Source organism: Falco punctatus (assembly GCF_963210335.1).
Source record: "Falco punctatus genome assembly, chromosome: 8".
NCBI classification, from domain to species: domain Eukaryota; kingdom Metazoa; phylum Chordata; class Aves; order Falconiformes; family Falconidae; genus Falco; species Falco punctatus.
This window is the reverse complement of record NC_137588.1, coordinates 55,073,796-55,092,366: the sequence shown is the minus strand read 5'-3', so window position 1 is coordinate 55,092,366 and position 18,571 is coordinate 55,073,796. Positions and strand designations below refer to the sequence as shown.

Genomic DNA, 18,571 nt, shown 5'->3' with positions numbered 1-18,571 from the left:
AATCATTTCAGTGATTCTTAACTTTGTATTATTAAGCTCAAACTTCTCAGCTTGAAATAGTATGGTTAAATTACTCACCCAAACCTCTCATTCACTATTACTAGGTAGCTGCATCTCAAGCTTAATTCAGCCTTTATATATTACTGATGAGTAACACAGTTATTTTTCTGAATATTCTCATGTTTATCACACTTGTTATATGGGAATTAAGACTGTATGCTCTAGGAGGCAATGACAATTTGTTTCTGTCTCTGCAGTACATTGCATCTGGAAGTGTAACAGTAAAGTAAAAATAATGTATCAGGAATACATACCTTTTTTGAGGAAATAGCGCACAACAAAGGGGTGTTGCAAACACAAGACTGCAGGAGACAAAAAAATGGGTTTACAATATTTAGGGTGCTAAAAGAGAATTCAAAACCCTTAAGACTGGTCTTCTAGGCAGAAAGCTGTAGAGGAATGAAGCTGGGTTAATTAACAACATCCAGCTGTCGGCTGGCTTCCAGGGGCCGTGGGTTGGCTGATGTGCATAAGTGATGTGCATAAGGTGCAGCTGGGGCTGGTTCCTACTAAGTAGTTAAATAGCTCTAAGGGGCATGGAAGAGGAGCAGCCAATGAAAGACCTGGAAGAAGCAGAGGGAGGAGGAGGAGGAGCAGCAGCTGCCCTGGATGTAGGAGAGATAAGGAGAAGGATGCAGCAGAGGCAAGAAGCAGGGTGGACTGGCCTGAAGAGGATGAAGAAACAGCATGAACAGTAGATGAACCTTTGAAACCTTGTGGGGGATTGGTGGCTGTGCCGGGGCAAGGTGTGACAACTACTTACTGACTACAGTAGTAAGACTACTGGCAACTTACTACAGTAACAAAAAACCCAATAATTTGATGTCCTTCCAATGTTTTGCATTGTTGTGTATGCCAACTTTATGCTAGACAACAGCAAATGAAAACTTTCCATTAACAAAATGTTTCAAGAATTCAGCCTCTACAGGAGGTAACAGCCAAAGCACCTTTTCAAATCGAGCTGCTACATGCCTTTTTACCATTCCCTTTCTTTCTCCCTCCCTCTGCGTTTTCTTGGCTGCTTCTTCATTACTAATTACTTTTTTTACATGTATCATCAGTTACTTCCATATCAGTATCCTCATCCAGTCTCTCAACTTTTTATTCTTTGAACAAATCAGAAATATTGTTACTTTCTCCAAAAAAACCCTACAAGTCTCTCTTAATAGCATGCACAAGCCAAAGAAGTCACTTACCAGAATCCAACTAATCCAACTTGAATGGGAGCACTCATCCAAGGAAACCTCTGTTAAAAACAAACCACACATAGTGAGCATGGTGTCTTTTCTTTCCTGCTTGTATTGTAAGAGAGATTGCACCTAAAGATTCCTGGACATGATGAAGGCAAAACAATTACCAGCACACCTTAATGCTGAGCTCCAATCTGAGAGCTCAAGCTCTTTGAAAAGTAATAATTCCCAGTGATCTCAATGTTATCCTGAGTAAATGTCCCTTAAACACTACACTAGGTTGTTGATTGATTTACTTACAACCTGATCCTGAGTACATGGGCCATTTCTTTGAGTCACACAAGCCCACGGTAGCTACCAACACAGGCAAAGGTTGGAGCGGTGCTGCAAGTGCAAGATGCTGCCACACTTCTAAGGACACAGTGACTTTTGCAAGAGCAAGATCTGGTTACAGCTCCAACTGTCTATTTGGCTACATGAAATGGTTTTAACTTCCAGCTGGAGATTTACTTTGTGAGCAACAGCATGTGCAGCCACTAACCATAAATGAGAGGTGTAAAGGAAACACGTAAGTCTGCCTCGCTTAGCCCATTTTCCTGTCTTATGAGTTGCTCTGACATGCAGGAACTTGCCCCTGTAGCACAGTCTGACACGCTCCAGCTCTGCAAGAGTTCACCTTTCGCTAAAGGAAAAAAGGGGAGAAGAATTGGGGAAACACCTGAGGAAGCAACACATAACCTACAAATGCATTTTTAACATATTCCTCATTACTGCAACTTTTGCAGAACTTGAACATATGGCAAGAAATACGGTAAATTTTCTTGTAGGCCTTTAAATGATTTAGGAATCCACTTCCCTCCCATGTTAGAATTTTAGTTGTAATTAATTACTAAAAATAAACTCAGACCTGTTTAAATAACACTGCTGCAACGGCCTTCTGTTGCTGCAATAAAATCAGTGTCTGCAGTAAGTAGGACATACACAACTGCTGTGATAACAGGAAGCTGATTTGAAAACAAAACACCTAATGAGTTAAAAATCACATGCTAAAGTAGATTATGCTTTCAACAAAGATGGTGTTTTTTTTCTGCAAGAAGCATTTCTCAAGATATAGGAGTTAGAGGGGAAACTGGTGAACAAAAGGTGGTTCTATTTGAGACTAGAAACAGAAAAAAGAAATTCAGGAAGCTCAGCAGGACAAATCTTTGTTCTAAGGAAGGTCACAGCAGTGTAAGAGGCATGGAAAACAAGCCTGTGTGGATTGAATTTTCTACAGAACCTGAGGGAGAAGAAATTATGTAGAAGATTGTTTATCTTTTTTTTTCTCCCCCCCCCCCGCCCTGAGTCAACCTGTAATCCAGAAATGAGTGCAGGAAGAACCGTGCAATTCAGCAATAACCTGCAACAACAGATAAATGGAAAAAGACAGCAACAGCAAGAAGGATAAAGGGTGAATGCAGCAGTGCTCTGCTGTTCTGGCATTCCACTAAACACACTTTCATTTGACTCTCAGATAAGATAAATTCATTCAAAATACTTTATAGTTTATATGCTGGGAGAGTTCATGACAAGAGACGGTGTGACTGACAGTGAAAGGGATGTAGGACTGTGGCACTGGTTGAATATTACATGTATCTGGGAACATGTCAAACTCCGTACTGCAAATGATTTCAGTCTCCGAGGAGATTTAAGGGAGAGGGTTGTTGCATGTTGCAGTATGAGTGTGGGACCCAAGATACTTCCAAACATGATTTTGTAACTGAAAAGACTGTTAGAGGTTATCATAAGAGTAATAGATGTTTTCATGCCTTTATCAGAGAGTGTCATTAATCTGAGAGAGAGTGAGAGGTGTTTACTAGTAAAGACAATACAAACAACATCTATTTCATGTGCTGGAACATTTTTTGCCAAGGAGGTACTTGATCTGAGTTACAGCCTTTATTTTTCAAGAATGTTACCACGCTGAATTAATCAAGAAAGATGATGAGGTAAACTTCTAACAGTGGGAGGTCAATATTAAGAATTGGAGTTGTCCAGGAAACAATGTAAAACAATAAAGCAAAACTCAGATGCAGGCTGTACATCCCTACAAAGACAGAAAATGGAGAAAGTACAGGACAGCAGAAGAATTTACTGTGTTAGAGAACTATCATTTCACTCTGGAAGAAGGCAGTTCCCAATGAATTAGGATTTAATTTCCAGATGTCTTTATGGCATCTTTAGTGGTTACCGCAAAGAGAGAAAATGGAGAAACGATAAGCAAACAAAATCCGTATTTTTTCTGACTGCTTCCTTTCATTGTTGGAACTCAAAATCTGTCAGTTTTCCTAGGCTAGCTATGCCTGCTTTAAAAAAAAAACAAAACCACAGAATAACTGAAATGACAGTTAAATTAGGAATGCAAGGAGGACTCTAAGGCATCAGACATTCAAGAATGATGCTTACAAAAAAAAAAAAAGGCTCTCTGTTCTAGTTTTGAATACAGATTTTAGTTGCAGACTAAGAGACCCCAAGGTCACAGTCTTTGAGGCTGAGGGGGAGGAACAGGTGAGCATAAACGGTCATGATGGTACCAAAGACCACTGAGTAGTCACTGAAGAAATCGCTCATTTTTGCTGATCTGAAAAATTCACAACACCCTTATGTTGATTACACTGCACAAAACCAATAGATACTTGTCTCCAAGGAGGTTGTTTTAAGGATATATAAGGAAATCTCTGTAATCAACCTGAATGTTAATACAGTGTGTAGAACAGGAGAGAAACAGTAGCTGAACCTGTAAGAGTAGTAATATAAATTAAAACTTCAGTGTTGATGAGAATTTTCAGAAGTTTCTATGAAAAAATAATTTCTTTCCTTAGGAGAAAGGTTACCTGTAATTAAAATAAATTATAAAATGCTGTGCCTCAGAGCAAGGTTGTTTATGGATCCTGCTGCAGCAGATGAAGTAACTTGGTTGTGTGAAGAGCTAGTCAAGTGTATGTTGGAAGGGATAAAGAACACAGACATTATACAGCCTAATGAGGAACTACTACACTGCATAATCACATAAATGGCAGCCAAAGCCACGGCTAAAGCCTATAGCAAGAGCACATATATATAAAAAATATTTTTTCAAGTCAAGAAATATTCTTTTTCAGGCATGTGCTTGTGTTTTAAAAAAAACCTCTTGAGTCATTTTCTAGCAGTAACTTTTGGGAATATTGTTAATTCATACTAAATGTTACCATCAAAACGTCCTTGTGGAAAACAATATTGGAATATGGAGGATGAATACATTACTAATACATAACCTACATCTTATTTCAAATATCAGAACATGATAACCTGCTATCACTGAGACCAGCATTCCAGAAGCATTTCTTTCTCTCTTACTGCAGAGCACCATTTTATTTTCTTCATTATTTCATAACCATTTGCCTGTTTTCTGGCCTTGTGTGTTAATAGGCTTTAACAAGCATACAAGAATTATTTTCAAGAGTGATGGTATGCGAAGCAAAGGCTAAGAATAATGAGTTAGTAAAGATGTGGATGGTGTTGGAGTAGTTCAAATGGGATGGTGCTTCTGAAACCTCAAGAAGACATGCAGAAGCTGCTTGTTAAAAATGCAGCTTATTGGTTTTAATACTATTCTCTACCAAGTGTTACCACTGACTACCTGCAGAGCAGTGTTTCACCTGAACTCACAGTCTTTGAGGCTGAGGGGGAGGAACAGGTGAGCATAAATGGTCATGATGGTACCAAAGACCACTGAGTAGTCACTGAAGAAATCGCTCATTTTTGCTGATCTGAAAAATTCACAACACCCTTATGTTGATTACACCACACAAAAACAATAGATATTTATCTCCAGACCCTGAGGATTGCTGCAATTTCTTCACCAATGTCATGAATCTGCCAGTTGATCTGATAGTGTTTGTGATATTTCTCTCATGTCAAATACATTTAATTTTTGCTTGAAATTTATGATTTTTTTTTTTTTTGGTAAACAACGGATAATGTTCTGGGTAACACATTCTCATGAACATAACAGTATCACAAGCTGCTTAAAGCTACTCTGCAAACAGGGTATGGGTCAAAAGAAATAAGCAATTAAGAATTAGCCAAATCAGCATAGGACTCGTTATGCTGCAGACAAATCGTGTGTTTGGATGTGCTGCAGTCTCACTTCTTTCAGGAGATAAAAGCAGCACACGCTGACTTTCCCTCCAAAAGTCCAGCATTTCCTGTTTTTATATTCTGAGCACTACTGTTTTTTGTTAACAAGGGAGAAGCGAAGCATTTCACGGAAAAACAGTTTTTAAAATTGGAAGACACTTGGGACCTCTTCCGAATGCCTCATTTATATATACAGAAGCACTTTCAAATGGTGTATGTAACTGGGTAATTAACTCTGCACAAGAAAAAAATGAAAGGCAGAAATAATAAGAAATAGAATCTTAATATTTTAGAAAACTTTATCTTAGGCAAACAAATTCAGGCAACCTCCCTTGCTTGCCCTCCCAGTCCCTACCCAAACCACTTCTCCAAGGGAGGGTCTGGAGACTCAGACAACGTTTTCTTTTGGCTAGGTTTTTCTATCAGGAAGGAGACAGACTGCCTCCGGGTACCCGTGGGAACCCCAGGCTGAGACTGCCCGGAGCTACTTGGTAAGTAAATCAGTGATACCAGCTGGTGAAGATGAAACTCCTTTTACTGGTAAAGAATTATAGACTTCCTCATCTCAATATTATTTCTCTTGTGTTAGACAACCCTATAATTAATTTCATTATTGTTCTTTACCCTCTCATGTGCACACAGTGCATAATGTCGATTTAGTTTATATATTTACTAACACCAGGTGTTTGACTTCACACTACATTAGCATCAACAGAATACAGGACATAAGTAATCTTTGACAAAGTATGCTCATTCTATGCCTACTCTGCACTTGCTCATCCAGTAAATTTTAAAGGACCATTTTCAAAAGAGATTTTTACTATCATTGTTTCCAAAGTCAAATTGCTACTACAGCAGCTAAGCAAAGCCTCCTTATTGCTATCTTGAAAAAAAAATAATAAAATTTTCAATATTTTTTTCTTATCAACTGTATTCCAAGTCTCAGTACAAGGAAGGTTTATTTACTAGGAGGACTTCTGCATTTTAAGAACAATTATAAAAATAACAAAAAAGTTTATATTTTCTTATTTTACACTGTGATAAAAAGAACCAAGCTATCCCTCTCTAAGAAAGGCATAAAGAAAGCAACAGCTGTAAATCACGCTCTGCAGTGACGTCTTCCTAAGAGTGTTTGGGAGCCAAATATGAAGACTCAAAGTATTTCAAATTCATGAAAATACTAACTGAGTATATTAAATACATATACAAAGATTATCGAAGACTAACCTTTAAAAAGGCTCTCTTTTCCAATGTATTCATTATGAAGGGAGGAATTGCTGCAAATGAGAAAAAAAAAATTAACCTTGGAGGAAAAGACACTTTGTTTTAATTTTCTGTTAAGATTAACCAATACAATTTTCACATCCTCTTCTCATTCACTGAGCTTTCCTTTCACATTGCCAGTTCAAGATACTGGATTGGTATTTACAGACCTAAACTCTCCCAATTTCACATGTAACTAAACCTGAGCTCAGTACCCTGGCACTGGTTAAGGCACCTACTCTTCACTAAAACAATGCCACTCAAGCAGAATTTGCTACCATTCCTTTGCTACCTGTATCTTTTCTGCAAAAGCATCCCAGGTGCTTTTCTGCTGCACCTCAGTGTAACACTGTGGATGTTTTCACAGTAAGAAATGTACGTTTCTCTGTGGAACTTCTTAACAGAAATGTAAAAGCTGCCTGCATAAGTGTAAGACAATTTGGCCTCTGAGAAAAATCACTTATACAGAATTTAATCTCTCCCTCACATTACGAACTGATAATCAGGAGCTGCACATGACAGCAGTTATTCTTACCCATGCCAGGAGCAGCCATAAGAATCCTTGATATAACCACCTGGGTAATTGCCTGCTGAGCTGCTTTTGTTGATTCACCCAGTCTGTTTCCATTCTCATCCGTGACGGGGATTCCAAACTTGAGTTCCCTGTTGAACAGGGGGCAAAAATAAATCAGTGACTGACATGCATTTATTCACCTTTCCTGTCACCTCATCTTTGTCTCCTTAAAATTCTCAATTATAAGAATTATGGGTTTTCTTTTATTTCCCAAGGTAGCTTGTTTGTAACACTCCTTGGCACAAAAAATTCAAAGGGCAGAGAAAAGATCTGGGGTAAAATACTCTGAAAAGCAAACAGCTGAGTATCTGTAACAGCAATTGCTGCTTAAGCCTGGTCATGTGCATTCCAAGCAGGAAGAAAGGAGATGCGTTATTTCTGTAGTTCACAGAAGAGAGAGGTTCCTTCAAAAAGCAATTCAGAAAAGAGGAATTTTCTGGACTTCTTGGGAAGTAGTTTGTCCTTTCTGACAGACAACACCACAGGGAATACAGGAAGACTGGTTTCACTGAACTGAACCAGAAACCTTTGTGGAAATTCCCCTCTGGCATTCCAGTTTGAGTTTTCATTTCAACCACTAAGAACATATTTGAAAGTATAAATGGACACAGAAAACAAACTAAATTTCTGTAACTATTACTTTCTATTAGATCCTTTGCTGAAGTGCAGGGTTAGGTGTTACACTCACATACTAGGGAGAACTTCTAGGGGAAAGAGAAGCAGACAGAAGGGCAGATATACTGAGGACTGCCTTTATTCTTCTCATCATCTTTTATAAGAGGTAAAATACTACTATGGCTTGAATTTCATTGTTAATACAAACTTTAAATATTCCCTTTTCTGCCCATAACCTTGTGTTTATAAGGGGATGCTTTCCATTTGTTTTTCTCCACTTCTATTCTTAGTCCTAGTCAAAGCAGAATACACATGGAATTTTGTTTCTCAGAAAGTGCGTATTTTTGTCATCTCAGATGATTTCACAGAACTGCGCAGCCTGACTTCTATGACTACCTTCTGCATGTGGGATCTGAAGCTGCATTTTTGAAATGGCTGAATTTTTCCAAAGCGGAGTTTGTACTAAAGGGTCCATGTGATCAAGTTTCTGAGATCTGAGACTGAAGAATTCTATGCATATTTATCTGAAGAGAATGAGGATGTTCTATTTTATACCTGTCATAATCAATCAATCAACCAATCAAAACAAGATCATGCATGAGGTTTTTCCAATGTCTTGACACAAGCTAAAGATATATAATGGGCTTTATTTAGTAACATGCTGATCTAAAAACTCGGTAACATCCTTTCTTCTAGAATGAGTGATCTCTGTTCTTTTACCTACCTTTGTCTCATTAGTGGAATATTAATGCAGTTAGCAGCAGCAACAGCAGCAAAAGGAACAAACCGCCCTATAAGAGGTGAGACATGCTGTAAAACACAAAGAGAGGGAAAAAAAAAAGAAAAAAGAAAAAAGAAAAAAGAAGAAAAAAATTTACACAATCATTTTCTTTCCTAATGGTTGTATTAAAATGCTTCTTGTGCTAACGATAGACATGACTTATTTCCTTTAAATTTAAATTCAGTGCAAACTCACTGGTGGGGCAGAGGTAAACCAACAAACAAACAAGACAAAAGTCATAAATACTTCTCTCAGAGTGAGCAGTGGCAGGAGACCGGCAAAAACAATCTTAATTTAGTAGCATCACTGCAGAGAAGTGTCACCTCCTGATCATGCCTGTCAGCCCAACAGCAACATTAAACAAGCCTCAAATTTACTGTCTCTGCTGGCAAGGTCACAGCCAGCGACACCCATACCAGCTGCTTTGCATCTACAGGCACTGACTATGGAGGCTATGCATCTAGTGAATGGCTTGTATAGTCTGAATTACTCTGCTTAGAATAGTCTCTCAAATAACTTCTCAATGCTATACCATTCCCAGTAGGCTAAAGCAGAAGCAGTGGGGTACAAAACACATTCTTGTTGGTCTTTTTTTTCTTGACTGCGTTGTGCACTTGTTTAAATAATTTGAGTTTTCTGCATGTAGAGAGAGACACCTCTTTACAAGTTCTTCAGCCAGTGTAGAGTAGATGTCCACGTTTGCAGAAGTGATACTGCACCTTAAAGACACAGCTACACAGTTCATGGGATAATGAGTCTATGTTGCTCTAATTACATACCCACCCCAATTAGCTTTCAAATACTATTAGATACTTTGACATATAAAAAAGAAACTGCAAAAAAGGTACCTTATTAGTTACAGTTTGTACTAACAAAACACAAGGCTGTTTGTATTTCAAGCAGCCTGTCCTCCTCATATATGTATCATTTAAAACCATCTACACGGGGCAAAAATAAGGTTGAGATCTAAAGAAGGGAGCTGCACAGGGCCATTACAACTCCATACTAGGAGCTGTGCACAACACGACACAAGATACACAGAAGAAGTGAGCTGTTAGCATCTGACAGAACACCAAAGTCTAGTTAAGAATGGGAAAAAAAAAAAAATCAGCAATACCTTTGTCAGTGCATTAAGTCCTAAAGCTGTGGCGACAGCACCTGTGGTAGCAGAAGCATAGGCTGTTCCCAGCTGGCTGAAACAAAAATAAAAACGTTTTTGCATGCACAACTACATTTATCTCACTTTCAAAAAAACTTATGTTTTACACATGTAGTTATGCCCCCCCAAGAAATTAAGAAGTAGACCTTTCTGTGATACTGCAATAACATGTGGATGGAAGATTCAAATGGGACACTAAATTAAACACTTTTCTTTCACAGCAGTAAAAATCACATGCAAGCAACATCTTAACATTGAATCAGGTTGTGCTGGTTCTGCATTGCTATCTGTTCAGCGTTTTCTCATGTGTCTGACTGAGCACCTTGAGGATTTAGTTCTGTATTTAATTTCTTAATTGCTTAAACTAATAAAATCAGTTTGGATTTCTAAGGCCATGTCTACAATCAACTGTACCAAAACGCATACAGGCAGACCAGCTATGCTGCAAACACCCAAATCCAACCCAATCTGCCCTGAAACATACTTCACATACTTCCCAGCTAGGATGTGTCTGTATATCCTTGAATCCACTATTTTCTCCCAGACATCTATAAGCAAGTCAGCTTCAAAACCAGAAAGTCAAGCACTGCAATCACATTTTCCTAGTCATGATTTCCAGCTTTCTGCACCTATTTAGACTCTCTCTTTGCCTTCAAGTAGAACTGAATACTGTGCAGATCAGTTCCTTGAAGGGTCAGTCCTCTTTTTTGTAAATAAGCACAGAGTGTGGTGAGCTGTACTGCAGGGCACGGATAGGATGGCACAGAGACACCTGAAGGTCCACATGAAATATCAACTTAGAAATATCCAGATATAACACCAAACCTCTGAGGTACTTTCAAATGGTTGACTGAGCCATGCAACACAGACTCCTATTAAATCCTACGCTTATGATCAAGGTGCTTAGGCCTATCTTTAATGACAGAAATGGAGTTCTCGCCTCTATCATTCCCAGGCTTCTCATCTGTGCATATCAAATAATTAGCATAGATGAAAAAACTTATCCCTCTACCATCTCCAACTTTAAAGCCCAACCATGTTCCAGTACATCAGAGAACAACTTATAAAGTCATCAGAAGTGGTTCAGTGTCTGACCTGACAGTAATCGGGGCATCACCGCTCCTGTTTGTGTAATTGACTATGGCATTGAAGGACTGGTTAATCCACTGCCAGAAAACCACCGCTGGTGTCGTTCTTGAAAAGAGAAACTATTATTATTATTTTTAGAAACACAGTTGAAAATGATGGCAAATGAAGAAAAGCCAGCGCAAGCAGTAATCATGTCTTGATAATGAAAGTACTCTTAAGAATAGAACTCAAAAGCATGTAATTCAATAGCAAAGTTCACTTGGGGTGAAGGGTTGTTGCAATAACAAAAGCATTAGGGCAAGCCTCTCTAAAAAACACACAGAGAAATATGAAACACTAATTTCTAGAATATATTTCCAGGGTTATTATAGCTTTACAGTCTGCTAGTTCTCTTTGGAAGCTCCATAAGTGACTGAGAGGCGGATTTTAGGAGACAGGGTTTATCCTCTCAGTCTTCAGAAAGCTAATATGATGCCATTGCTTTAATAAATCCCTGTGACGTTAAAACATTCAGTCATATGTAGAACTCTATTAAAAGACAATTAATTACAAAATGAAAAATTATTTTCATGAAAACATCTGTATGTTTAACAAGCACATGTACAGCACAGAAGTTAATCTGGTTCAGTACAGCATGAACCATATGATCAGCCATCAATTTAAAAAAAAAAAAAAAAAAAAAAAAAAAAAAGAGCTCTAAGGAATCCTCATAAATTATGCCACGGCCAGTATGCAGACATTTTGTCTTTAGGACAAAGAGGTACTAACTTGTAAGCATGGGTGGTGGGCAGCGAAAAAATATATTCTGCTCAAGTTGCAGAGTTCCCATTTAACAAGCTAATGTGGTCCCTGTCAATATATAATCATAGTAATTTTACAAATGGCTATGCTGGTAAGTAACAAATGCCAGTCAATTTGTTTCACAGTGTACAGGGCTGTCCTGTGGAGAGATGAATGCTTTTTCTCTCAAACTAGTAGTGTATCTAAATAAGGGGATGAACTTATGAAAAAGAAATCCACAAAGGACTATTAAATAAACCCCTACCTCTGGATCAGAAAGCTCCTGATCCACAAATACTTGGAGGCTAGGAGAATGTACCAGGGAAAAAGTGTTTGTGTACTTGGACCACAAACTGCCCCCAGTGCAAACACCGCTGAAGATTCTGCTCCTCTAGAATTTCAGTCAGGGGAACCATGCCACCAAAAATAACAGCTGCTACTGAAAACTATTTCCCGCTAAGTAAAATAACTTTCCATAGGACTTTAATGCTTATACTTAAGTCAATTATTTAATAACACAGGCAGCAACGAATTATTTAGTAACACAAGCAGTAACTGTAACAGGAATGTGGTTCTCACTGGAGGGCTGAGATGGAAACTAAGAGTGCTAAAGAAGAAACGGTAGTTGTACCAATGAAGGCAAAGAGGAGATGCTAGAGCAGAAGGTGGGTGTCTATCATGAGGCTTTGGTACTGATATGGGAAGATACATTATTTCTTTGCAAAACTGCAAAAAATTGATCTGAAAGCGTGTCCTTACTCCCTCTGGTTTCCAGTATCTGAATGAGATGCCAAAGTAACAGTGATAAACTAGCGGGATTTTTTCTGTCACTATTGCTGTTCTTCCTCCTCCTTTCTTCCTGTGCACGTACAACTCTTCTCCTGACTCATCTCCTGTTCCTTTGCTACCAGTGTGCAGAGGATGTTAGGCCTGCTATAAAGCTTAGGCATGACTCACACTGCCTTACTGCACACCCCAGAGCCCTCACAGGTATGACAAGGAATTTGCTTCTTCCAGTGTCCAGCAATAACCAGAACACAGTGATGTGCAGTAAGATGGAAGCTACAGTGCATCATCTAAGGACATCTACACAATCCTGTCTGCACTGCTGAGGGTTTGGTCCAAAGAAACCAACATCTTCAAGGCTAATAAATAACCTAGGTTTGAATCTGTGTGACTACCAATAATGCAAAGGTGCCCTAAGTATTACAGATAATAACAGGACATGCATAAAAGAGTAAGAAGTGCTTGTGAACGGGCAGCTGTACCGATGGTTTTATTCATATTCTTGACTGTTTTTTAAAACACACATGTATATATGCACCATTCAAAATAGCTGTGCCCTTCTGGAGCGTGAGTCAAGAATTTGTAACATCTCAGCATCAAAACCACTATTGTTGTTTCTTCTGAACCTCCCACCACTTCTTGCTAACAAAACATTGTGTCAGGAAAATATTTCTAATGTGGAGTCTACTAACAGATGATACTGGATTCTGCTGTGGACTTCCCTGGACTGGTGATTCAAGAACTATACAAGAAATGGAAAGATCAAACAGGAGCTGGAGAAACTTGATGACTGATGGACTGAGGCATATTGAGTACTCACTTGGCAGACAGAACATCCTACATGCCAGATCTTTAAGGTTAGAAATTCCCAGGTATCTCCTCCTCTTTGTCCTCCACACAGCACTCCTACACAGATGGGATTTTGGAACGTTCAACCTTCCCAGTTTGAGGAAAAGTGGGATGGTGATGGAGAGGGGCTAAGGGCTTATCTCACAACTACTTCTAGAGGAAACCATTAATAGTGTGAGAGAATGCAGAGAGAAAAGAGAAAAGGAAGCAAAATTTTACATTTAAAAATAATTATTATAAATCTTCTAAAATGCTCTTTGGACAGTAACATTGATTTTCACTTATCTAATTTGTAGACAAATGTTTTATGTGTTATACTGCCATCACTTACCTATAAAAGGTCATCATACAACCTGTGATAGTCATGTTCATGGGTACCTGAGCTGACATTCGGCCAATCAAGACCATTTTTTCACCAGTGTCTGGGTGAAAGGCTGAATCATAGATATATTTTGCTCTCCACAAGTCATCTTCTGTCAAGCCAGGTGCCACAATACCTTGTCTTGGGACAAGTTAAAAAACAAAACAAGACAACAGCAAAAAACACAACTGTTATAAAACACTGCAACCTCCAGTGACACATATGGCATCAGAGGATTTTGGGATGTTCATACTAAGTTAATCTAGCTTCATAATAAGCTTGTGGATTTTCAGCTTTTAAACGGACAGGTGAAATAAAAGGAATCAAAACTCCTGGCAGTGGTTATAGTGGCTGAGTCAATATATCCAGCACCACACTTACTCAAACCTGTACCAGGATTTTAGACCTAAAATGTAGAGCTAAAATCTCTGGAGTCATTAGCATGAAACTTTGAAAATTTACTTTGCAAGTATTTAAGAAACTTTTTTTCTCCCAAAAACATAACACCTAAGAGGCAGTTTTAAACTCTATTGTCATTATTACCTATTTTCAGAATTAGACAATTCTGTATTTCAGAATACTTAATAGGTGTTCTCAGATGACATAATTTCCCCATTCATTAGCAAATTTGTTTTTTAAAAAAAAAGTGTTTCAAGCTCCATAATAAGAAGAAAGAGTGGTGCAATGAATAGAGAGTTTTAAATATTTCCTTTTAAATATATAAGTATGGACTCATCATTGAATGGACTTTTTGGGGCCAGCAGTAGAAGTGATCAATGCCATACCTGTAATCGTGCACTATTTTTCTTGCATTTTCCAGCTGGGCATCAGATAACAAAATATTCCGGGGGTCTGTTACAGTAAAGAAGTGACTGGCTCGTCCAACAAAAGTGCTTTGATCCCATCGGGGATCCTTGATATTAATGTTTAATGGTATATCTGCTGACATCTTCAAAACCTCTGCAAAGAAAACATGAAGATTTGCAATTCAGAACTCCATTTATTTCACGATGTATCTATAACCTGCAAGATGAAAAGCAGTTATACTTAAGAGTAAAAAACCAGAGAACAAACACCAAACAACTTGCAGAATGGAGGTTTAAAGGGGCAAGTATACATCCAGGAAGCAGACAAAGTCAGATACCATCGTGGGTTTTAATGAGGTTGTTATCGATAGAAGTAATAAAGCAAGAACCTATCAGTTAAATGTTTATTGAAATGTTTCTGTGCCTGTTTCTCCAAGACATTTATATATTTCATTTTTGTAAGAGTATGAGCATCTGATTCTGAGGCAGTGGTACATCACATACATGTACAAATATATGAGGATGAAGCAGATGCGAAGGAAGTATAGAAATTTATTAATAAATAGCTGTAGTAAAAACCAATATACTAATCAGAAGTGTGCTTTATTTCAGTGATGAATTAGTATTTGCTGAAAATATTGCCTTGAAGGGAAGGAGAAATTAAATATTTCAAGAGATGCCTGAAGAGCTGCTATAAAGTGCAGTGACAGAAGACGTATTTAATAAAAAACAGTTAAATTCTCTGGCATAGCAAAACAAAACAAAAATTAGGAAAACAAACCCGACAATTTATTTTTATAAATGTTGTTTCTCTAAATCCATGTTTTAACAAAACAGATTATATAATACAGCAATTTCCTACATTATGAACATACAACCAGATCTCCTAATGATACTTCAAAGATGGTTCAAGAACTACAATGAAGGGCACTGAACTAACATTTATGGGGCTTAAAGCCCAGAAAATTAGTAATTACTTCAGGATAACTAAGTTTACTTCAACATCTAATGACAGAAGGACAGTCTCCGCATAGCACAAGCTATATGAACTTTAACTTTCTTAAGAGAAATTTCTGCAACATATTCAATAGCCAGTTAATTAAAAAAAAAAAAGCCGCCCTCCAAATAATGCTTATAATTCAAATGGCTGAAATAAATTTGATCTATAAAAATACAGATTATATTTTTATATGCTTAGGTAATAGCATTTCTATGCTTATGTAATAGCATTTAATCCGTTTTAATAGGAAAAACATCATCATTATGAGGACAACTGATACATGATGGCGTAAGTTGCCGCTGAAGTGTATTTTCATCCTAACTCAAGAACACCATAAAGTGTTTTTTGACATTTTGGTCAGTTTAATGAAACTTACATGATGTAGAACAGGAAAACAAAAATGACAAAAAGAAAATAACTAATTGTGTAAAGTGTCCCATCATAAAAAAAAAAGTGACCTTCATGGGGAAAAAAAGGAGAGATCATTCATGAAATCTGAAGAAGCTATTGCCCCTCTCTCAAATGTAATTATGATCCTTCTCTACCTCAAGTCCAAAAACTTAGAAGTCTTTGGAAAAGTAAACTTCTACAGAAATAAATGCGTAAGTTTTCCCATCTATCATAACCAATCCTAAGCTACAGGAAGGAGAAGGAAACTAATAAATATTTAAAAGACACTAATAAATATTTAAAAGGCATTTCTAGTAAAAAAAAACCTATGTCCCAAACCCCACCAAAGTCTGTTCTTGAAAATAAGCTAAATCAGCTCATAGTTGTACAAGATTATATATCTTTGTAACATCTCTCACATGAAGTCAATTTCTTAACCAGTTGAGGACTGCATAAAAATTATTCTGCCTCAAACCACTTATTAGTCAGAAATGCTCTTAGAATGGGAATTATTCAGTGAAAAGACTGTCTTCCCTGCATTTACCCAGACTTAGTATTTTTATGCTTAGGTAATAGCACAAGCATGAGTCTTATTTAGGATGCCTGTGGTTTTTGTTACCTTAAGACAGTGAAAACCTAGTGGCCACGTACTATATTATGGTGTACTGTACAAACCTTACAGGAAATATTTGATTTTCTGATATATCATCTGCCAGGAAGAACCGCTGATAACATTCAGCTCAAATTCTTCCCAATGTTACATGTGCTCGTGAAGTCAACAGAAATTGTGCAGGCCTAAGCATGATGGCACTGAGCACCAGACACAGCTGTAAAGCTGCAAAAATACAGTTGCAAAACCGCAGAGTAACTGCACTATACATGAAGATAAGCAATGTTTAAAGAGGATTTGGCAAGTACATTCTACTCAGCACTGCTGAATGTTCGTGGCAAAGTCCCACATGTGGTAATGAAAAAAGAACAGTAACCTACTGCAAGGACACCAAATTTTGAGAACCCAGAATGGATTAAATAATAATGAAAGCTTGTCCTTCACAAACACAGCACGATTAACAGCTGAATTATCAAAATGTCATATTTCAGCTAGTATTATTAAATAAGTTTGTTAAAACTTATTAGAAAACCCTAATTTGGTACCACTCAATAAAAATGTCCTTTTGTACATTCACTGGTAACTAAAGTTTCTTTAAGTTAAATCAGCTTCTATTAAAACCCCAAGGAGTTTGTTTTCATCAAATGAAAAACCAAAAGCAAAGCATTTAGGAAGTTTATGTATTATTTTTATGCTTAGCTTGTATTATTTATGATAGAATAGTGAAAGAACAAAAGCATTAAATAAGAAAGATCTTTGCTTTCCACCAGACTCAAGCTTGAACAAATAATCTTCAATTCTACAGAACAGATCTTATTATTGAATTTTACACAAGCTAAGTCAATTTGGTAAAAAAATCGCACAAGAATTATAACTACACAGTTATTTCTTTGTCCTGCTCTCTAAAACTTCCTAACATCAGGAGAAACTCAGAGGTGCACTGGCAAAGATAAGCTGTTTGCGGTGTAGAGGGCAATAGCGTAAAACCAAGCTGTGTTTCTACAGATACTGCTGAATTCTGGATAATTATGAACTGACAGCACAGGCTGCAGGCAGGATACTAGTAGGATTGCTTTTGCTTTTTCCTGATAAACTGTATTAAGAGCTTAAATGCTCCATTAATCCTTTCCAGACAAATTTTAAATTCCCAGTTTCTACTCCAAGTCATCATGTGCAAGGTCGTTTCAAAGACTCCCAAATCAGTATAAACTCTCACAGCTTTTATTGCAGTTAATACCCACCAGCTATTTGAAAAAAGCATAAATCATTTGAATGCTTGGATAAAGGAAACTACACTGAAGCACCCCCAGAAAACGGCACTGTTAAAAACATGTGATCATCTGAAATAACAAGGCCAGGGTTTTCTGTACCTCTCTCCATGCAATGCAGCGTTCTTTCTGTATTAATATGTGAATTCAGAACAAATGACAGCACAAAGCCAGCTTCCACTAACAAAAATGAAGGAGTTTGATGACCAGCACCGATCTTACCGAGAACTATGCACACCGAGCTGGATCTACCCTTTTCTCACAAGTTAAAAAACTCTGTTCACTTGGCACTGACCCCAACCAGCAGCTCTGAACCCCCGGGTGCAAGGAAGGCTCCCATAGTGCGGCATCTTCTCTCCCATCAGGTGTGTACCACATGGGATATGAGCTATGTGCTGCAGTCAAGTTATTGCCTAATTTTGGCTTAATACATTAAAATGGTACCACGAGGTGCCAGAGAAGAATATGCTGATTGTATTTGGTGAATGTTATGAATATTTAAAAGCTATTAGCTCTGTAGTGGTTTACCTGTTAAGGAGGTGACCCACTACTGCATAGAAATAGCTGCCAAATGTGTGCTTCAATGATTACAATGAACATTGATAGATTTGTTTAATATTATTAGATTCGACCCACTGAATACACTTTCTTGCTCTTTCACTACATCATTTTTCCCTAGTGGCCCTCAGTTTTTCTTTGGTACAAGAGACGTCAAGAAAAACATACTGTTCCAAAGGCCTGTTCATGTATTAAAATTTGCAGTCATTGTCTCAAGTAAGTAAGCATAAAGCAAGTACATAAGGAGCATCAGCACTGCTGCTCCAACTTACCG

At 37.7% G+C, this 18,571-nt stretch overlaps 1 protein-coding gene across 6 annotated transcripts in view; it reads right to left on the bottom strand.

Annotated features, from left to right (window-relative positions):
* Window positions 1-18,571, bottom strand: part of SFXN1 (sideroflexin 1) — a 35,281-nt gene that overhangs the window by 7,756 nt on the left and 8,954 nt on the right. For 4 of the 6 annotated variants that reach the window (XM_080400766.1, XM_080400765.1, XM_080400764.1 and 1 more), the window contains exons 2-10: window positions 14,451-14,625; window positions 13,636-13,806; window positions 10,896-10,994; window positions 9,759-9,834; window positions 8,585-8,670; window positions 7,207-7,334; window positions 6,636-6,685; window positions 1,257-1,306; window positions 315-362 (exon numbers count right to left, since the gene is read on the bottom strand). In XM_080400766.1, the coding sequence (XP_080256892.1) occupies window positions 315-362; window positions 1,257-1,306; window positions 6,636-6,685; window positions 7,207-7,334; window positions 8,585-8,670; window positions 9,759-9,834; window positions 10,896-10,994; window positions 13,636-13,806; window positions 14,451-14,614 (872 nt within the window). In that variant the 5' untranslated portion in view covers window positions 14,615-14,625. The other 2 variants (XR_013930262.1, XM_080400767.1) reach the window with 2 other exon arrangements.